This window comes from Mesoplodon densirostris, chromosome 9 (assembly GCF_025265405.1).
Source record: "Mesoplodon densirostris isolate mMesDen1 chromosome 9, mMesDen1 primary haplotype, whole genome shotgun sequence".
NCBI lineage: Eukaryota > Metazoa > Chordata > Mammalia > Artiodactyla > Ziphiidae > Mesoplodon > Mesoplodon densirostris.
This window is the reverse complement of record NC_082669.1, coordinates 57,769,372-57,792,575: the sequence shown is the minus strand read 5'-3', so window position 1 is coordinate 57,792,575 and position 23,204 is coordinate 57,769,372. Positions and strand designations below refer to the sequence as shown.

Below are 23,204 nucleotides of genomic sequence, written 5' to 3'. Positions count from 1 at the left end.
CAGCTTCTTTACATCTGTATCTCTGAAGGAAGGGTAGAGAGGCAACAGAATAAATATATAAAATGGTGTCTGTAATATTTTATTATGATGACACTAGAGTGGTAGCCATAAATTGTCATCATCTCTTAGGAATACATGAAAAGAAACATGACGTGCAATTCTCTTGTATCCAGTCTCAATTACATAAATGCATCATAAGTTCTCAGTTCTTATTCTGGATACACTGTTCAGAATTTAATTGCACATGTAAAAAGTTTTAAAGCTGTTATTTTGTCCATAATTTCATATGCTCCTATCATAGTTAGTGCCCGAGTTAGTTGGTCTCTTAGAGCAGCAGTGGTTACTGATAAGTTGTTATTTTCCGTTTTCCACTTATCAAGTGTTCGGTGGACTCTCTCACTTAATGAAACAGTGCTGAAAATTTTGAAATAATAATTATTTTAATTATCAATTAAGAACATTGTTTTAAACTACATCAGTATTATATATCTAGGTTTTCAACCTAGTTTACCAGAGTGAAGTGAGGATTAAATTAATTGGTGAAGATAGTCTATATAAAAATTTAGCGCAGAGTTTGGCACATACATAGTAAGTGAATGTTAGTCCCATGCCATCCCTTGTTTCCTTGAAGAAAATCAACAATTCAATTAACATTTGATTCTAAGATTTACTCAAGACCTCAAAATAATTGTGGACTATTTACTATAAACCAGTACATTACTGCTACAATGCTACATGCTTCATAACTTGATCTCATGACAGCTCTCTTAGATAAGTCTATCCATTTTACCAGTAAAGAAACTGAGGCACAAGTAAGTTAGGGGACTTATCCAGGATCACAAAACTATTTGGGATTTAAAGCCAAGCAGTCTATCCTCAGAGTACTTGCTTAAAACTACTATACCCATATGGATCTCAAATATATAATAAACTAAATCAGTCTTTTACAGCAAATTAGAGTTCATGTTAATATGAATGTTTCAAAACCGTGTAATATCAATATGATATAAATCAGAACATGAGAATAAGCTTATACTACATGTTGTCATTCATACATACCTCATTGTAGACTTATCAGTTTCTGTGATTGCCAGGTTTAGTTTTTGACACAAAAATTGAAATTTTGTTTCAGTAATATTGTTGGCAACTATCTTGAAGATCTTTGCTAAGATTTTCTCTACATTTGAACATAAAAGAAAATTTAGGTCATCTCTTTTGAAAAACATACTCTATTCTGAGTTAATATTATAGCTAGGTTTTTTACTTCTGTGCTGCTATAAGATGTACATATCAAATAAGATTGAAAACTAAAGTGCAGCTCTAACACACAAACTGAAATTAGAACCATTTATTCCATTTCTTCTAAAATCTGAATAACCCTAAACATAAATAATATAAAATGTCTATTTAACATAAAATGTCTATTTAAAAGGCTATTATAAGCAACTTCAAGGTGATCATCAAACCCTTTAATTCTTTCAGTATTTGAAATGAATTTAGCTCCCTCCTTCAATTCTGACTTTTTAATATGCTCCTTTGGGTACCATCCTGAGAAACCAAGTTCAAATCTACTATAAATATGGTATATATATATCCTTCAATTCTGACTTTTTAATATGCTCCTTTGGGTACCATCCTGAGAAACCAAGTTCAAATCTACTATAAATATGGTATATATATATGCTTACTTTATATTCACATCACTTATTTAATGAATGTTGGCTTAGATATAAGTAGAGTATTTTTAGTTTATAAAAAAGCTTCTAGGTAATTTGAACTAGATCCATTTTTTTTAGATCCACTTTTTGTTAACCAAGGTAATTTGAGAATTTTCAAGAACCAGTCATCTGCCACCCCTCTTTAATCATCTCAAATCTGTTCTATGCTTTCTGTTTTTAAATTTTTATCCATACCATTAATCCCTCAGGCTAGATTGTATGCTAATGATATAATTGAAAATCCAATCTCCTAAGTGAAATTTTAAGGAAGAGACCCCATGTTCTTTGTAATTGCAGAATTAACATCTCCTATGATGACTTCCTTTCCAATTTCTCTCGGTACCAAGCCTGCAGTATGAAGGCCCCGTGGGAATAAAGAAAGGAGATAAATGGCTTGGATTCTCTTGTTTTTGCTGACTTTCATATGTTGTCATTGCCCGTTGAACTTTCCCCAAAGAGGCTAGAACCACATGAATCTTCCTTCCTCAGGAACTTGAGTAACAGAATTTTAACAAGGAAGTTCAATCATGTAACTTTACAGCCCTTCTCTAAAGTACTGTTACCTAACAGGAATACTTTATAGATCCTTGGAAACCTCTAAAAGCTTTGTTTTATAAAAATAAAGTTACCATTAAATATCCCCTTTTTTATGATAATTAGCAGAACCAACTTGCCTAGCAAGTTAGAGAAAACACCTACAGTGACTTTTTATTGCTTAGGTTCCTTCCATCCGTGAGGCCCACATCTTGCAAAAGCTTCTGTATGGTAGCCATACATATTGTGGCTTACAGAGGACTGTACATTTTTAGTGACCATCTCAATAGATTATAAGATTATGATGATATAAGCCTCCTGATTACATAGACAGGGTCCTGATAGTTGTATATATTCTCTTTCCCCAAATCTGGATCATTAAATTGATTTAATACTTAAATACGGCATTAAATTGGAGGACCAAAATCTGAATCTACTCTGAGAATTGACAATGAGCGGCAAAGTTAGAGTCGCAGAAAAAAGGTTAGTTGTTGGGAACCCAAACCCAGGGAAAGAACTGGATGTTGAAACTTCCATCCCAAAGGCTTGGAGAAACCAGTCTCCGTCTGGTCCGGTGAAAGGGCATTTAAAGAAAATGGACCCACTCTCTGAAGTAATCAGGAACAACCAAAGGAGCTCTTAAGAACAGAAGGAATGAAGACTGCCCAAGGATTACAGACAGGTGATCATAATGAGCCAAGAACTGACTGGCATCAATGTAAAGGATCTATGAACTTCCTTCAAGGAAAAATACAACTTTTAGAACAACTGCATATGGTGATCAGAACTGATGAAAAAATCTGTATGTAGATTCTCTGAGTTTGGCCACAACCATGACGAAAAATCTCTTGAAGTACATTGAGGCCAGTAGGTGGGAAGCAGCTCACCTGTGACTTAAATTTACCTGTTTTCAATGGTTCAAGTTGTGTAGACCCAGATTAAATAATCAAAATTACCAAAATAAACTCCTAGCCTTCAGAAAAGGGTAGATGATAAATATTTGAAAGTCTCTGCCAGATTGAAAGCCTCTGATTAAAGCAAACTATATGTTAATTTATAGATGCCAGAAAATGACTTGTAAGCTAGCCAATCACTCATCACCTACCATCTCTCTCATCTGCCCTCTGTAGATAGCATGCAATAGTATACAATTGTTTTCCTTTACAGATTTCCATTGGAGGTCTCAGCAAAGGGTTATCATCAAAATTTATCTCCTTCAGTGAAAAAAGCTTGTAGATACCAGTAGGCAGAGCTGTCAGATTATTTCCTAGTAGAAAAAAATTATAATTGAATTACATCCTTCTGTAAAAGAAAACTATAGAGACAAATAACAACTTTGTAAAGGGCATCTACTGTGTCTCACTGACAGTATCAGAGGAGCCTCACAATGCTGGCAAAACATAAGTTCTTACTGTTGTCCACTTGCTAGGAATGAAAAGGAGAAAGTATAGAAACAGAGCAATGATTCCTTTTTCTCCTAGAGAATGACAAAATGAGAAGGTGGCTTTCCTCTTATAATGCAGGAAAGGACATAACAGAGAAAGTGAGATGGTAATTTTTTAAATAAACTTCGTTTGCAATAATTTCAGATTTACAGAAAAGTTGCAGAAATTGTATAGAGTTCCTGTATACTCTTCATCTAGTTTTAGTTTTCCCTGATGTTATCATCTCACATTATTGTATTACATTTTTATTTATTTTTTTTATTTATTTTTTTTATTTTACAAATTTAATCAGTTATACATATACATATGTTCCCATATCCCCTCCCTTTTGCGTCTCCCTCCCACCCTCCCTATCCCACCCCTCCAGGCGGTCACAAAGAACCGAGCTCATCTCCCTGTGCTATGCGGCTGCTTCCCACTAGCTATCTACCTTACGTTTGGTAGTGTATATATGTCCATGCCGCTCTTTCACTTTGTCACAGCTTACCCTTCCCCCTCCCCATATCCTCAAGTCCATGCTCTAGTAGGTCTGTGTCTTTATTCCTGTCTTACCCCTATGTTCTTCATGACATTTTTTTCTTAAATTCCATATATATGTGTCAGCATACAGTATTTGTCTTTCTCTTTCTGACTTACTTCACTCTGTATGACAGACTCTAGGTCCATCCACCTGATTACAAATAGCTCAATTTCGTTTCTTTTTATGGCTGAGTAATATTCCATTGTATATATGTGCCACATCTTCTTTATCCATTCATCCGATGATGGACACTTAGGTTGTTTCCATCTCCGGGCTATTGTAAATAGGGCTGCTATGAACATTTTAGTACATGTCTCTTTTTGAATTATGGTTTTCTCAGGGTATATGCCCAGTAGTGGGATTGCTGGGTCATATGGTAGTTCTATTTGTAGTTTTTTAAGGAACCTCCATACCGTTCTCCATAGTGGCTGTACCAATTCACATTCCCACCAGCAGTGCAAGAGTGTTCCCTTTTTTCCACACCCTCTCCAGCATTTATTGTTTCTAGATTTTTTGATGATGGCCATTCTGACTGGTGTGAGATGATATCTCATTGTAGTTTTGATTTGCATTTCTCTAATGAGTAAAGATGTTGAGCATCCTTTCATGTGTTTGTTGACTGTCTGTATATCTTCTGTGGAGAAATGTCTATTTAGGTCTTCTGCCCATTTTTGGATTGGGTTGTTTGTTTTTTTGCTATTGAGCTGCATGAGCTGCTTATAAATTTTGGAGATTAATCCTTTGTCAGTTGCTTCATTTGCAAATATTTTTTCCCATTCTGAGGGTTGTCTTTTCGTCTTGTTTATGGTTTCCTTTGCTGTGCAAAAGCTTTTAAGTTTCATTAGGTCCCATGTGTTTATTTTTGTCTTTATTTCCATTTCTCTAGGAGGTGGGTCAAAAAGGATCTTGCTGTGATTTATGTCATAGAGTGTTCTGCCTATGTTTTCCTCTAGGAGTTTGATAGTGTCTGGCCTTACATTTAGGTCTTTAATCCATTTTGAGCTAATTTTTGTGTATGGTGTTAGGGAGTGATCTAATCTCATACTTTTACATGTCCCTGTCCAGTTTTCCCAGCACCACTTATTGAAGAGACTGTCCTTTCTCCACTGTACATTCCTGCCTCCTTTATCAAAGATAAGGTGACCATATGTCCGTGGGTTTATCTCTGGGCTTTCTATCCTGTTCCATTGATCTATCTTTCTGTTTTTGTGCCAGTACCATACTGTCTTGATTACTGTAGCTTTGTAGTATAATCTGAAGTCAGGGAGCCGGATTCCTCCAGCTCCGTTTTTCGTTCTCAAGATTGCTTTGGCTATTCGGGGTCTTTTGTGTTTCCATACAAATTGTGAAATTTTTTGTTCTAATTCTGTGAAAAATGCCATTGGTAGTTTGATAGGAATTGCATTGAATCTGTAGATTGCCTTGGGTAGTAGAGTCATTTTCACAATGTTGATTCTTCCAATCCAAGAACATGGTACATCTCTCCATCTATTTGTATCATCTTTAATTTCTTTCATCAGTGTCTTATAATTTTCTGCATACAGGTCTTTTGTCTCCTTAGGTAGGTTTATTCCTAGATATTTTATTCTTTTTCTTGCAATGGTAAATGGGAGTATTTCCTTGATTTCACTTTCAGATTTTTCATCATTAGTATATAGGAATGCCAGAGATTTCTGTGCATTAATTTTGTATCCAGCAACTTTACCAAATTCATTGATTAGCTCTAGTAGTTTTCTGGTAGCATCTTTAGGATTCTCTATGTATAGTATCATGTCATCTGCAAACAGTGACAGCTTTACTTCTTCTTTTCCGATTTGGATTCCTTTTATTTCCTTTTCTTCTCTGATTGCTGTGGCTAAAACTTCCAAAACTATGTTGAATAAGAGTGGTGAGAGTGGGCAACCTTGTCTTGTTCCTGATCTTAGTGGAAATGGTTTCAGTTTTTCACCATTGAGGACGATGCTGGCTGTGGGTTTGTCATATATGGCCTTTATTATGTTGAGGAAAGTTCCCTCTATGCCTACTTTCTGCAGGGTTTTTATCATAAATGGGTGTTGAATTTTGTCAAAAGCTTTCTCTGCATCTATTGAGATGATCATATGGTTTTTCTCCTTCAGTTTGTTAATATGGTGTATCACATTGATTGATTTGTGTATATTGAAGAATCCTTGCATTCCTGGAATAAACCCCACTTGATCATGGTGTATGATCCTTTTAATGTGCTGTTGGATTCTGTTTGCTAGTATTTTGTTGAGGATTTTTGCATCTATGTTCATCAGTGATATTGGCCTGTAGTTTTCTTTCTTTGTGACATCCTTGTCTGGTTTTGGTATCAAGGTGATGGTGGCCTCGTAGAATGAGTTTGGGAGTGTTCCTCCCTCTGCTATATTTTGGAAGAGTTTGAGAAGGATAGGTGTTAGCTCTTCTCTAAATGCTTGATAGAATTCGCCTGTGAAGCCATCTGGTCCTGGGCTTTTGTTTGTTGGAAGATTTTTTATCACAGTTTCAATTTCAGTGCTTGTGATTGGTCTGTTCATATTTTCTATTTCTTCCTGATTCAGTCTTGGCAGGTTGTGCATTTCTAAGAATTTGTCCATTTCTTCCAGGTTGTCCATTTTATTGGCATAGAGTTGCTTATAGTAATCTCTCATGATCTTTTGTATTTCTGCAGTGTCAGTTGTTACTTCTCCTTTTTCATTTCTAATTCTATTGATTTGAGTCTTCTCCCTTTTTTTCTTGATGAGTCTGGCTAATGGTTTATCAATTTTGTTTATCTTCTCAAAGAACCAGCTTTTAGTTTTATTGATCTTTGCTATTGTTTCCTTCATTTCTTTTTCATTTATTTCTGATCTGATTTTTATGATTTCTTTCCTTCTGCTAACTTTGGGATGTTTTTGTTCTTCTTTCTCTAATTGCTTTAGGTGCAAGGTTAGGTTGTTTATTCGAGATATTTCCTGTTTCTTAAGGTGGGATTGTATTGCCATAAACTTCCCTCTTAGAACTGCTTTTGCTGCATCGCATAGGTTTTGGGTCGTCGTGTCTCCATTGTCATTTGTTTCTAGGTATTTTTTAATTTCCTCTTTGATTTCTTCAGTGATCACTTCGTTATTAAGTAGTGTATTGTTTAGCCTCCATGTGTTTGTATGTTTTACAGCTCTTTTCCCGTAATTGATATCTAGTCTCATAGCATTGTGGTCGGAAAAGATACTTGATACAATTTCAATTTTCTTAAATTTACCAAGGCTTGATTTGTGACCCAAGATATGATCTATCCTGGAGAATGTTCCATGAGCACTTGAGAAAAATGTGTATTCTGTTGCTTTTGGATGGAATGTCCTATAAATATCAATTAAGTCCATCTTGTTTAATGTCTCATTTAAAGCTTGTGTTTCCTTATTTATTTTCATTTTGGATGACCTGTCCATTGGTGAAAGTGGGGTGTTAAAGTCCCCTACTATGATTGTGTTACTGTCGATTTCTCCTTTTATGGCTGTTAATATTTCCCTTATGTATTGAGGTGCTCCTATGTTTGGTGCATAAATATTTACAATTGTTATATCTTCTTCTTGGATTGATCCCTTGATCATTATGTAGTGTCCTTCTTTGTCTCTTCTAGTAGTCTTTATTTTAAAGTCTATTTTGTCTGATATGAGAATTGCTACTCCAGCTTTCTTTTGGTTTCCATTTGCATGGAATATCTTTTTCCATCCCCTTACTTTCAGTCTGTATGTGTCTCTAGGTCTGAAGTGGGTCTCTTGTAGACAGCATATAGATGGGTCTTGTTTTTGTATCCATTCAGCCAGTCTGTGTCTTTTGGTGGGAGCATTTAGTCCATTTACATTTAAGGTAATTATTGATATGTATGTTCCTATTCCCATTTTCTCAATTGTTTTGGTTTCGTTATTGTAGTTCTTTTCCTTCTGTTGTGTTTCTTGCCTAGAGAAGTTCCTTTAGCATTTGTTGTAAAGCTGGTTTGTTGGTGCTGAACTCTCTCAGCTTTTGCTTGTCTGTAAACGTTTTAATTTCTCCATCAAATCTGAATGAGATCCTTGCTGGGTAGAGTAATCTTGGTTGCAGGTTTTTCTCCTTCATCACTTTAAGTATGTCCTGCCACTCCCTTCTGGCTTGTAGAGTTTCTGCTGAGAGATCAGCTGTTATCCTGATGGGGATTCCCTTGTGTGTTATTTGTTGTTTTTGCCTTGCTGCTTTTAATATGATTTCTTTGTGTTTAATTTTTGACAGTTTGATTAATATGTGTCTTGGTGTATTTCTCCTTGGATTTATTCTGTATGGGACTCTCTGTGCCTCCTGGACTTGATTAACTATTTCCTTTCCCATATTAGGGAAGTTTTCAACTATAATCTCTTCAAATATTTTCTCAGTCCCTTTCTTTTTCTCTTCTTCTTCTGGAAGCCCTATAATTCGAATGTTGGTGCGTTTAATGTTGTCCCAGAGGTCTCTGAGACTGTCCTCTGTTCTTTTCATTCTTTTTTCTTTATTTTGCTGTGCAGCAGTTATTTCCACTATTTTATCTTCCACCTCACTTATCCGTTCTTCTGCCTCAGTTATTCTGCTATTGATCCCATCTAGAGTATTTTTTATTTCATGTATTGTGTTTTTAATCGATGCTTGATTCGTCTTTAGTTCTTCTAGGTCCTTGTTAACTGTTTCTTGCATTTTGTCTATTCTATTTCCAAGATTTTGGATCATCTTTACCATCATTATTCTGAATTCTTTTTCAGATAGACTGCCTATTACCTCTTCATTTGTTAGGTCTGGTGGGTTTTTATCTTGCTCCTTCTCCTGCTGTGTGTTTTTCTGTCTTCTCATTTTGCTTATGTTACTGTGTTTGGGGTCTCCTTTTTGCAGGCTGCAGGTTCGTAGTTCCCGTTGTTTTTGGTGTCTGTCCCCAGTGGCTAAGGTTGGTTTAGTGGGTTGTGTAGGCTTCTTGGTGGAGGGGACTACTGCCTGTGTTCTGGTGGATGAGGCTGGATCTTGTCTTTCTGGTGGGCAGGTCCACGTCTGGTGGTGTGTTTTGGGGTGTTTGCGGACTTTTTATTATTTGAGGCAGCCTCTCTGCTAATGGGTGGCTTTGTGTTCCTGTCTTGCTAGTTGTTTGGCATAGGGTGTCCAGCACTGTAGCTTGCTGGTCGTTGAGTGAAGCTGGGTGCTGGTGTTGAGATGGAGATCTCTGGAAGATTTTCGCCGTTTGATATTATGTGGAGCTGGGAGGTCTCTTGTGGACCAGTGTCCTGAAGTTCGCTCTCCCACCTCAGAGACACAGCACTGACTCCTGGCTACTCAATTTGGGATGATTTGTTGTCTATTCATGTATTCCACAGATGCAGGGTACATGAAGTTGATTGTGGAGCTTTAATCCGCTGCTTCTGAGGCTGCTGGGAGAGGTTTCCCTTTCTCTTCTTTGTTCTCACAGCTCCTGGGTCTCAGCTTTGGATTTGGCCCCGCCTCTGCTTGTAGGTCGCCGGAGGGCGTCTGTTCTTCGCTCAGACAGGACAGGGTTAAAGGAGCAGCCTCTTCGGGGACTCTGGCTCACTCAGGCCGGGCGGGAGGGAGGGGCACGGAGTGCGGGGCGAGCCTGCAGCGGCAGAGGTCGGCGTGACGTTGCACCAGCCCGAGGCGAGCCGTGCGTTCTCCCAGGGAAGCCGCCCCTGGATCCCGGGACCCCGGCAGTGGCAGGCTGCACAGGCTCCCGGAAGGGCGGTGTGGACAGTGACCTGCGCTCGCACACAGGCTTCTTGGCGGCGGCAGCAGCAGCCCCAGCGTCCCACGCCCGTCTCTGGGCTCCGCGCTTTCAGCCGCGACTTGCGCCCGTCTCTGGAGCTCCTTTACTCGGCGCTCTTAATCCCCTCTCCTCGCGCACCAGGAAACCAAGAGGGAAGAAAAAGTCTCCTGCCTCTTCGGCAGCTCCAGAGTTTTCCCGGACTCCCTCCCGGCTAGCTGTGGCACATTAGCCCCCTTCAGGCTGAGTTCTCGCCGCCAGCCCCAGTCCTCTCCCTGCGCTCTGACCGAAGCCCGAGCCTCAGCTCCAGCGCCGCCTGCCCCGGCGGGGGAGCAGACAAGCCTCTCGGGCTGGTGAGTGCCGCTCGGCACCGCTCCTCTGTGCGGGAATCTCTCTGCTTTGCCCTACCCAGGTATGTGGGGAGTTTCTTGCCTTTTGGGAGGTCCGGGGTCTTCTGCCAGCGTTCAGTAGGTGTTCTGTATTACATTTTTAAATCAAAGAAACTTTAACATTGGCACATTACTATTAAATAAGCTTTGGACATTTTTGAATTTCATTATGTTTTCCATCAATGTCCTTTTTCTGTTCCAGTATCCAGGATAGCACACTGCATACAGTTATGTCTTCTTGTCTGTGACAGTTCCTCAGCCTGGCCTTGTTTTTCACGATCTTGATGGTTTTGAGTAGTACAAGTTAGGTATTTTGTAGAATATTCCTTAATATGAGTTTATCTTGTATATTTTTTCATGAATATCCTGGGGTTATGGGTTTTTGGAAAGAATACCACAGAGGTGAAGTGCTCTCATCACACCAGAGATACCTGACATCCACAAGACATCACTAGCATGTTAAACGTTATCCCTTGGCTAAAATAGTGTCTTCCAGGTTTCTCCAATGTAATGTTTTGATTTTCTCCTTTCCATACTCTATTCTTTAGAACTGAGTTACGAAGTCTGGTCCACCCTCAAGGAGTGAAGATTAAGCTCCAACTTCCCTAAACATAACTTTTTTCAAAACCACCTTAATCTGTGGGACTTCCCTGGCAGTCCAGTGGTTAAGACTTTACCTTCCAATGCAGGGGGTGCAGGTTTGATCCCTGATCAGGGAGCTAAGATCCCACATGACTCGCGGCCAAAAAACCAAAACATAAAAACAGAAGCAATATTGTAACAAATTCAATAAAGACTTTTAAAATGGTCCACATCAAAAAAAAAATCTTAAAAAATTTTTTTTGATCTTTAAAAAAAAACACCTTAATCTAACATAAACCTGACATAAAAAGCAAAACTGTGATAACTGACAAAGTAAGAATTTGTAATCATTTCAAGAGGAACTGGCCTAAAGTTTGCCTTTGTGCTCTTTATATATTTATGGTTGTATTATTTTAGCCAAAATTAAAGGAACCTGGTTCCTTTTAGTGAAGAAAGGTATTTAGAAACCAAGATCTGGGTACTAGAGTTGCTCATTGCTTCTTGGAGTGTGTGCTGCTTCTGACTTAAGTATATTCTGTCTCACTCCCTGATATCACTAGCTCTGGGGAAAGCCAGTTGCCATGTCATAAAGAGGCTCATATGGCAAGGGACTAAAGCATGCTGCCAGTAGCCACATAAATAAGCTTTGAAGCAAATCCACCAGCCCTAATCAAGCCTGGCTGCAGCACCAACCAACAAGTTGGCTGCAGTCTCATACAAGACTCTGAGATAGAACAAGTCAGCTAAACACCTCCTGGGTTCCTGACCCTCAGAAACTGTGAAATAAATATTTTATTAATTTAAGAAGCAAAATTTTGTGGAAACTTGTCACATAACAATAGAAAACTGATATAACAGCTAATGGCTAAAAGTACTGAACTGAGATCTAAGGAGCTGCCATTTGCAGGGAAGGAGTTTGTATTTTTGGTCCAGCAACTTAAGTGCCTGATGAAGCAACAATAGCAACAAAAACAAATATTAACATTGGAGAGAAATAGAATTGATTATAGAGTTCAGGATTCAAAACAGAGAAAAAAGAAAATGTGGCTCACTCCCAAGAGAAAAAAACAACTTAATTGCTGTAGTTAACATATAAGAATTTTAAAGCAGCTAATACAATGATGTTCAAGAATGTAAAGAAAGATATTCTTATAATGAATGAAAAAAATAGGAAATCTTGGAGGAGAAATATAAACTATAAAAAAGGAAAATGGAAATGCTAGCACTGAAAAATTCAGTATCTGAAATTAAAAATTAATTGGAGAGACTTAACAATAGAATAGAAATGATAGACAAGTCAGTAAACTTGAAGGCAGATCAATATGAGATGCTGAAAGCTCTGTGTACACACACACACACACACACACACACACACAGGGAGAGAGAGAGCACTTTAGGGATTTGTAGGACAATATGTAAAGGTAATTGGAGTAGAGAGAGAAAATGAAGCAGAAAAAATTTTTGAAGGAATAACGGTTAAAGTCCCCCAGTGTAGTAAAATACATGAATATACAGACCAGAAACAGCAAAATCCAAGCAGTATAGATAAACATGAAAAACACACCTAGAATGAATGCCACAGAAAATTCAGAGTAGGCCTCTCAAAAAATCAGCCCCTGCACTTGAAACAATCAAAAGCTGGAAAGGGCTGATAGAATCAGCTTTTTCAGAATTCTGGAATTTAATCCAGAATTTTACAGTTACTAGGATACTGCTCAATGAAGAAAAAGGCAGGAGAATTTTGGTAAGAGAGCACTGTGGCTTTTTCACTCGTCTCCATACCACCCTCCATTTCCCAGCATGGCAGCAACAGCCGTGGGGAGGGCAGCCTGCATTCCTGGTGCAGCTTGCTGGTGCCAGAAAGCCAACATGGACCTTGTTCTTTTAATACTGAGGCTTTGCATTTTGACCTGTCTGCTGATTCCCTGAGGGACTGACACAGAGACTGATTTTTGTTTTGCTCCCCCGACTCAGGATGGAGCTGCCTTCCTGAGTGGCGAGTTGTTGTCACATGTAAAGACACACATGTCTGAGCCTACCTGGGGCAAGGAACAGCAGACAGGGAAAGCAGCAAACAGATCCAAAAACTCAGGAAGGAGGAGGCTGAAGAGGAAGTTTCCTGGGGGAATAAGGGCTCAGAAGGGCCGTGGCCTATCCTGGGGGAAATGGAGTACAGTAAGCATATCCAGGACTGAACACATGCACAGAAGAGAACTGAGAGAATCCTAGGTTTGCTCCTGTGGTGGATTTTTGGGCTTCACACAATCAGGAGAAGAAGGCTAAGGCAGAGTCATAGGTGGCCTGACTTAGCATTGAAGTGCCCCAGCATAGAGCTAAGCTGCAAAGACTGGGAAAGTAGTATTTTCTTTTATGGCTCTAGGTATTGAAGGACAGAAGAAGATATCCATGCAAATACTAACCAAAGAGTGGGGTGGTTTTACTAATATCAGATAACATAGACTTTAAGTCAAAAACTGTTATAAAGGACAAAGGACAGTATATATTGTTAAAAGGATCATTACATTAAGAAGATATAACAGTTATAAGTATATACATACCTAACAGCAAAGCCCGAAAACATATTAGACAAATACTGACAGACTTGAAGGGAGCAACAAGTGGTTCTACAGTAATAGATGGAGACTATAATACCTCAGTTTCAATAATGGATAGAACATTTAGACAAAAGGACAGTAAGGAAATAGGGGACTTGAACAACACTATAAAGCAACTAAACCTAACAGACATACATAGAACACTCCAACAGCAGAATACACATTTTTCTCAAGTTCACATAGAACATTCTCCATGATAGACTATATATTAAGCCACAAGACAAGTCTCAATAAATTAAAATTGACTGAAAAAAGTCATACAGTATATCTTCTTTGACCACAATGGAATGAAACTATGAAAAATAATAGAAGGAAGACTGGAAAATTTACAAAGTTAAACAGCATACTTTTAAGCAACCAATGTGTCAAAGATGGAATCAAAAAGGAAATTATAAAATACAAAGAGATGAATGAAAATGAAAACACAATAACCAAAAATTATGGATGCAACAGAAGCAGTGCTTAGGATGAAATTTATAGCTGAAAAAGAAGAAATATCTCACATTAATAACTTTACACCTAAATGAACTAGAAAAAGATAAGCAAATTAATCCAAAACTATCAGAAGGAGGAAACAATAAAGATTAGAGCAGATATAAATGAAATAGAGAATAGAAAAACAATAGAATCAACAAAACCAAAAGTTGGTTCTTTGAAAAGATCAACAAAATTGACAAACCTTTTAGCTTAATGGACTAAGAAAAAAGAAGCAAGACTCAAATTACTAAAATCAGAAATGAAAATGGGAACATTACTACTGATTCTACAGAAATAAAAGATTATAGAGTACTGGGAACATTATTATACCAGCAAATTGGATAATCTAGCTGATGTGAATGATGGAGTTAGAATTCTAAATAATGTCCTACTTCAAAATCTGTGCTTTGAGGAAAGCAAGGAATTAATCTGTAAATCCCTTTCACTGGTATAATGTCTCACATTTATCAAAATATTTTCATAAGTTTTAACTTATATTTCCACGATTCTATGAACAAACAGAAGTTATAGCTTTCCTATCTTGCTGATGGAAAAACTGAGGTTCAAAGTGGTTATCTATCTTCCTAAATCCACTAGCGTTAGTGACAAAGGGGACTAATTCTCAAGACTGTATATAAATGTCTTTTGTCTGAATAATGAAGATGCTACCAGCTTTCAAAGTCTCATTCAGTCCAAATCTATGACGTGGGTATTCCTATTAGCTTCGTTTCATGAATGGAGGAAACAGATTCTAACTTCAAATCTGGCAAGGAAAGCTGGAGACTATGGGCATGCCAGTTGTGTAGCGATTATCTCTTAGATCCAAACCCATCTCTGTGGGCTCCTTGACTGTTTTTCCTTGAGTGTCACACCAGCAACACTCTTTTACCCCACCGGCAGCAGTTCCTGCCCATAACAGCTGAATGCAGTTTGCAGTTTTCCCAACACTTGCAGAACTAGCTCCTTTCTCTCTCTCACACACACACACACTCCTACACAAACACACACTCACCACCCCCAAGCTCAGAGGAACAAGCACCAGGCAAGCAGTACTTCATCCTCAGACTTCCGGGTTTCACCACTGCGTGACCCCTCCTCCAAACTTCTAAGTTTTAATAATTCCAACTTCTTTACTTTATTCCCTCAGCCATAAGATGGTTATTGCTTCCTGCCATTGCTACTTTTGTGATAACCTTAGGATTCTCTCTTTACCCTTTTAGTTAAACAGTTAATAAGATTTTACTTAGTAATTAACTAAGGTGTGGTTTCTGTCTCCTGACTGGATCCTGACTGATACACTTTTCTAATTCTGATAGGGACTAACAGAGAACTGGCTAAGCTTGCAGAAAAGTCTGTGATCTTCCTATTTTGTCTTGATTCTTGTACTAGAAAGCCTTGAGAGAACTATGCTTTCTATTGGTAGTTGTGTTCTCCAGTGGGCCAGAAGACTCTGGTCAGCCTTTGTTTTTTTCACGCACAAATAGTAGCTGAGTGAAGCATGTCCTACACTTGGACAAAATAGATAACCTCCCTAAAAAACAGTGAAACTTTGCCAAAATACAAAAGTGGGACCAAAAACTTAAATTGCAGGGCTGAGTTATTGTACCTTATTGCAAGTGATTGCAAACTGATGTATTACCTACATAGCCAGCTTACTAGGAGTTCTGGGGATTCAGGAAACAAATGCCAGTTGCATTATATCTACGTATTGATATATTTACTGTAGGTTTTACTGTACTACTGGCACTAGTGCATCCAAAAGATGAGTTTGTTTTTAATCTAGAAATCCTTTAAATTTAAGAAGGTGCAGGGCTCTGGTTACAAGTGCTACTTTCAACTGAAAGATATAATTTTAGAAACCCAGATGTTTATGAGATTAGCTGGTACAACCACTATGGGCATCAATTTCCTCATATCAGGTAAAGTTGAAGATGTACATAACCTCTGATCCAGTGATTCTACCTATACTATATGCACTTCGAAAAACTCAAGCAGATGTATACTAGGAACATGTACAGGGATATTTATAGTAGCAAACAAAGTGGAAACAACCTAATTGTCTATCAACAAGATAATGGATTAATTGTTGTTTAACCATATAATTGAATATTATACATATTATGCAACATTTAAAATGAATGAAATAGGTCTATGTATACATTGACATGGATTAACTTTAGAAATATGACAAATGAAAAAGCAAGTTACAGAATGGTAAATTACATACCATATAGTATGATAAGATATAATAAAATTTAAAACTCTAAATAATGTTACTTTGTTATAGATAAATATATGTATAAAAGCATGGATAGAAAAAAGATATACATCAATTTCAGTACACTGGTTACTTCTAGTTTGGGGAGAAGTACAAAAGAAGTTTCAATTCTATTTGTAAAAGATATACATCAGTTTCAGTACACTGGTTACTTCTAGTTTGGGGAGAAGTACAAAAGAAGTTTCAATTCTATTTTATTTCAATCAAAAATATCTCAAGTAAATATCACAAAATATTAGCATTCCTTATACCTGAGTAAGTACATAGGTATTTATTATTTTTCTGTAAGTTTGAAATATTTCGTAATAAAAATTAAGAAAAATACTAGTCTAGCTTTGGGAATTCTGATATTTTTAGAGTGAATGATTTACTTTTTTTGTTGTTGTTATTGAAGTGATTTACTTTGTAAAAGAGTGTACGGTATTAGAGTATTGTAGGGTGTAGGAGTGGGATTGGGGAGCCAGCAGAGAAGGAAAATAGAGAAAATGCTGACCTAAGGTTGTGTAGGTAGGTGTGTGAAGAGAGAGAGATGAGGTCAGGTTCACAAAGGGAAGCAATAATGAATGACTGGGTATAGGCAGAAAAGACAGAAAAGAAATGAAAATGTGTGCAGGTTCCCTAACTGGATTATAACCTCTTTTAGGGAAGGAACTGGACCTTATGGTTTACTCTCATTTTCTGTACCTGCACTAGCCATTTCCTTCCTATGGGCACTTAATACATGATGTTGACTGTTTGCCATTCTGTCTTGTCGGCAAAATTTGCAACCTAGAAACCAAAACTCAACTTAATTTATTATGCTTATTGGTTATGCTTGACACTCACCACTCAAGTTTAGTTGCTGGAGAGCATTTAAAGATAGAAAAGATGGTGGCAGGTATCTTATTTGATTGTTGTATGCATTTAAACTAACCAAACCTCTCAGCTCCCCTATATTTCTTGGCAGCTCTCTGACTGCATTATTTGAGATATCAAGTCCTTTAAGTTGAGTCATATTAGACAGCTCTTCCGGAAGTCTTGTTAACTGTAACAAAGATTAAACAATTATATTTTTAATAAATATTTCTATGACTAAAACTTTTTCTAAAATAAAATGGAAGGAGAGTTTTTTGGCCTAAAAAGGATATATTTTCATTATGTCACAAAGTCTTTGTGATTCCCTTGCTTAATAAAACCCACAACAAATTGTGTAGCATGCAGGTATTTCCCCAGTCTGACCAGTGCTACCAATTCAATACTGTGGCTTGCTAACCACTTTCCTCACTCTCCCAACACTCAGTGTTCGTTGCCACCTTATCCCTTTCTTCCGTCCCTAAAGCTTACCCTGCTTTGATTTCTTCTCCACCCTGAAGTCTTTCTAAACTATTCTCTTCCATATTTGATCTCTTTACTTCTACTCTTATTAACATTACTTTTTATTAGTCCCTTGTGTGTTCTTCTTGGATTTTTAAATGACATGATATATGTTTTATACTTTTTGTATACATGCTCCCAATCATGATGCATTTTGAGTAAGTGCTTAGTAAATTTCTTTATAATGGCCACACACAGTTTGGCAATATAGCCTCAAATGAAAATTCCTAGTATGAAAAGTATTGCAAAGTAACAGGAATTAAGATACTCTGCTAAGGCAAAGAAAAAATATGCATTGTCAGAAAAACTAAGGTCATCACAAGTGGCTTTTGACGTAAAGGAAGTTCTATGAGTGAACAAACGAGTTTTGAATATATGGGCCCCTCAGAAATAATCAAACAACAAGGTGAATACTGGATATTGTGCTCAGTGTTCTTCTATATATAAAAGAAGCATAATAGACAATCCCTAACTTCAAGGAGATTAAAATTTAGTTCAAGGAACAAAATACACACTTATGAAACAATTAGAAATCAGCATTAATCAATAAGTAATTCAGTGCTAAAATAAAGTTTACAATAATATATATAGAGAGAAGTTTAGTGAATGTGTATCAGTACAAATGAGAGAACTAAAAGAAAACTTCATGTAGCAGGTGGGACTCAAACGGCCTTTTAAGAATGAATAGGATTGTATAGAAGTTACAGGACACTTCAGGCAAGACAAGTATCATGCATAAAAATGGCCAGTGAGAAGCTGACCAGTAAAGAGAGGTGACAGGAAGCAGAGGGAGATATATTTAGAGAGGGAACATGGAACCAGCCTCTGGCAAGGCTTGAAACCCGGACCTATGGGGTAGGAGTCAGATCAAGACAGATAGCTAGGTCTACAATTTGGCATTCCTTCAAACAAATATTCTTGAATTACTTGCTCAACATTTATTAGAGGAAGTGCCTGAGAACTGTGTGATGATAGAGCTACCATGGAAGGGAGACTCCTGTTGGGCATCCTTCACTCAGCAAAATAAAAGCCCTGTGATTAACCTGACTCATCTTCAGATGACTGTTTAGTGAATATATGCTGTTATATAAATTAATCTTTTGAGCATATTACCTCCACCCTAAGATGGTTATCAAAGTGATCTTTCCAATGATAGAGAATATTCCTTTTGAGAGGAGTTCTGATAAATCATTTTTCTCATCTGGTGACCTTTGAAATGATGGGTTTTTTTTTTTAAGATGTTAGGGGTAGGAGTTTATTAATTAATTTATTTATTTTTGCTGTGTTGGGTCTTCGTTTCTGTGCGAGGACTTTCTCTAATTGTGGCGAGTGGGGGCCACTCTTCATCACGGTGTGCGGGCCTCTCACTGTCGCAGCCTCTCCTACTGTGGAGCACAGGCTCCAGACGCGCAGGCTCAGTAGTTGTGGCTCACGGGCCTAGTTGCTCTGCGGCATGTGGGATCCTCCCAGACCAGGGCTCGAACCCGTGTCCCCTGCATTAGCAGGCAGATTCTCAACCACTGCGCCACCAGGGAAGCCCCGAAATGATGTTTTAATGATGTGGAATGGTGTCTTTGGCATTGACCCACCCATCCAAGGAATCTGGATTCCTTAGAATGGTCCTGTGAAATGAAGTCTGATAGTTTTGACAGGTCCTAAGAAAAGGAAGGAAACTGAATCAAAGAGAACAACAAGAGGTTCCTGGAGTAGTCTAGGCATGAAGTAAATGATGAGACAATGGAATGATGAGACAGTGACATTGGAAAATGAGAGAGATGATCCAAGAGCTTTTTCAGAGAAACAATGAAATCGTTTTGGTGTAAGATTCGGTATAACTGGTGATGGTTCCATGATTTCTAGATTGGCAGGTCTGAAGAAAGTGGCATCACAAACAAAAATAGAGAAGTTTTTAAAGGAGTTGCATTAGAAAGAAAGATGAGTTTGATTTTGAAGTTATATTGACTTTGAGACAATAGAAGAATAGAAGAACAGGGAATTTCCAGGGAATCTGTGGGACTACAGCACTTGGAGAGATTAGCTCCAGTTATGTAGATTTGAGAGTCATGTGCATGCCAAAGTCTAGGAAGGAGTTAATAGAAAAGAGAAAATTAAAGACACAACCTTGCAGACTTCCACAGTAAGATACAGGAGGAGAAAGTGAGAGGATTATGAATCAGCCAAGAAATTCATTGATGATTATAATGCAGAACTAAAGCATGTCTTTTAGTACAAGAGCAACGTTTAAAACACAACATGTATCATTATTCATTCCATCTACTTAAGCAAGTATTTTCTGGAGTAGCCTCTCTGGAATATGTATTATATAGCAGGCATTTGGTTTAAAAAGGTCAACTTTTTAACTTTCAACTTTGGGAAATGTGGGTTAAATAGAGACAAACTGATTTCTTCAGTGCAGGACCCTTCAGAGCTTTTAATGTACTGAATCCATTGTGATTCTCTAAGAGAGGAACCCAGTGCCTCTCAAAACTCATGGGACTAGTGTTTTAGGAACAGACTCTGGGAAATCTTGCTCTACATAATAGTCCCGTCTCTATCAGGTACTTTAATTGGACTGTGATGGTCAAATTAAAGATTGCTAGATAATAGCTGTGTCCTTTTCACTCATTTACTGAGATCTTAATATATAAATCAGTGATGCTTTGATTTTAAAAAAATATTTCCATAAAATTCAGTCAGCATTGAGTAAAATGAAATGCTATAAGAACACTTATACCCATTGATCTAGCAATTCTTTAGGGGAAATTCCCTAGGGAAATAGTAAAATATGAAAAAGGCTGTATTTATGAAGAAATTCATCACAGCATTATTTATGATGATAAACAATTACAACATCACTAAATGCTTAACAACAGAGGTTTAGTTACATAAATCACGTATTGGTTATAACAATTATTGGGATGATTATGTTATGTCATGGGTAAATTCTTACATGTTAAATGAAAATAAAAGACTTTAAAATTGAGTGTACAGTATTTTTATAATTGCTTATAGAATCATATACATAAGAAAAAGCAAGAGTGAAAGTAAGTTGTATCAACATATGACCAGTAGTTATATTATGATGGTATGCTTGTGGAATTTTTTTCTTTTTCTCAATTTCCCAAATTTTCAATAATGTGTTTATATTACATCCATAACTTTAAACCTCCTTTCACAGTTAAACTGAAATAAAAATAAGTCTATAAAATTGTCAGCTTTAATTACTTGGGATTTCATTTTAATGAAATATTTTCCTATAAAACTCTTGTGTTGAAAAGTTTATTTGTAAGCCGCATTTGAGGTTTAATAAAAAAAGCCTATCCTTTACAAAATAAAGTATTCCAGCTAAATTACACACACACACACACACACACACACACACACACACACACACAGACACTACAGCTTAGATTCTGATCCCCTTCTGTCATGCCTTCCCCACAAAGTCCTAAATATCCGTCTCTTACCTTTCTCCCATTTATCTGGCTTATATTCAGCACTTCCAGTGATTGAAGTTGGCAAAGTTCCATAGGAAAATATATAAATTGATTGTTTGAGATGTTTAATTTCAGGATTCCTTTTAAGTTACAGATCTCTGAAGGAATAGTCTGTATTTGGTTTTCTGAAAGATCAAGTACTTGCAAATTTTCTAAAGTACACACTTCTATGGGGAAAGTTTCCAACTTATTACAGCATAAAAAAGAACACTGAGCGATACCATATTGGAAATAGATGGTTGAATTTTCCTTATTTTGTTTTTACCAAGATCAAGGTATTCAAGATTAATAAGAGAACATAAGTGCTCAGAAAATATTAGGAGTTTGTTTTCATTAAGTTCTAAATGAAGCAGTTGTTTACTGAAAGATATATATACAGGTATTTCTGAAATATAATTTCCATTAAAACCCAAATAATAAAGAGAATCTAAAGCACACAAACCTAGTGGAAAATACATTATTCTATTATAACTCAATTCAACTTTAGTTATTTTTCTGCAGTTTTTTATTTCAATAGGAAAGTCTGTGATTAAATTTCCTGAAAATTCTAGGCTGAACATATTATTAAGATGTGAAATATATTCAGGTATTTTCACTATATTATTTCTGTTTATATGGAGCTTTCTTAAATTTTTAAGCTTATGGATGTTCTTAGGAAGTTCTGTTCACTTATTATCACTAAGAATAAGGCATTCCAACATTATGCAGTGGGAAATTTTCTCTGGTATGTCTTTCAATAAATTTTTATCAAGTATTAGAATCCTAAGTTCCCTAAAATTCTCAATTTTGTGTGAAATAACTTCCAATTTATTGTCTGTCAGTTGGAGTTCTTTCATTTTGAGCAACTGAAAAATTTCCACAGCCAAAAAGGTAAGTTTATTGTGATCAAGTAAAAGTATTTCTAAATTTTTAAGTTCCTTAATTTCTTTTGGTAAACTGTTTATCAGGTTTCCAGAAAGGTTTAGTAAAATTAACTTTGGAAGGAAGCACAGTGCTTTAGGAAATACTGTTAACTGATTATATTCCAGATTGAGAGCCCTCAAGTTTTTCAAACTAGACAGAGTATCTGGTATATGTCTTAACTTATTTTTAGCCAAATTTAAAATTTCCAAGTTTCCAAGACTTTCCAAGCCAGAAGGAAAATCCTCAATGCAATTATTATTTAAAAACAGTTGCCTGATAGTCCCAAGCTGTGATATTTCTTTAGGGATATGTGATATTTGGTTGTGACTGACATTTAATAGCTTTAAATTATGAAGTAACTGAATTTCAGATGGAAGTGATGATAACCCATTTTCTTGCATGGATAGAATTTCAAGTCCTAGCAGATCACTGGAGTCTGCCCCTTTAAAATTTTGATTTCATTCTCATCTAAATAGAGATATTTTACATACTTGATTTTTAAAATGTCCTTAGGAAATTCTTGTAAACCCTTGGCTTTGAGGTTAACTGTAAAGTTATCTGATCCTAAGCCAAGTCCTTTCTGATTTTCTTCAGAGTTGTGGACTAATTTTTTCTAATGTTTCATGAGTTAGGGAGTCAACGAAAGCCTGATATTCAGCACTCATCTTAGTTACTGATAATGATGAACTTTGTGAAATTTCACTTTTTGACTGCAAGCTGTCATATGTAGCGATTGTTTCAGAAAATTGAAGAGTTTTCCTTTGTTCTTCATTTCTCTTAGACTTACTTCCAGAGGAGGATGTTGATATATCATCACATATACCTAATGTATTTTTTCTAGGACACGCTTTACAAATTTGGTTGGAAGTGGTCCCATCAGAAGCTTCCTTTAGAGAGTTTGATGTTTCTTTAATAACTCCAGATTTCTCCAGTAACCGTGATCTAGATTCTTTCCTAAATTGACTAGTGAGATCCTCTAGCTCTTCTGAAGTACCCTTCTTTTCAGACATCTTATTTGCTGATATGTTTTATACCAATACAGGATTGCAATTCAATTATAATTTTCATGTTTCATTTTTTCCTTTGAACCTACAAAACAAACGATGTCAAGAGATATAATAAAGATGTTAAAATTACAAATGAATTTTAATAC

At 36.8% G+C, this 23,204-nt stretch overlaps 1 protein-coding gene across 1 annotated transcript; it reads right to left on the bottom strand.

Annotated features, from left to right (window-relative positions):
• Positions 1-227: 227 nt before the first annotated feature.
• Positions 228-23,061, bottom strand: LRRD1 (leucine rich repeats and death domain containing 1). The gene is given in 8 exon segments (XM_060108801.1): positions 228-414; positions 1,060-1,177; positions 3,358-3,519; positions 17,124-17,322; positions 21,119-21,351; positions 21,354-22,502; positions 22,505-22,647; positions 22,649-23,061. Coding segments are annotated over 8 exon segments (2,604 nt in total).
• Positions 23,062-23,204: the final 143 nt, after the last annotated feature.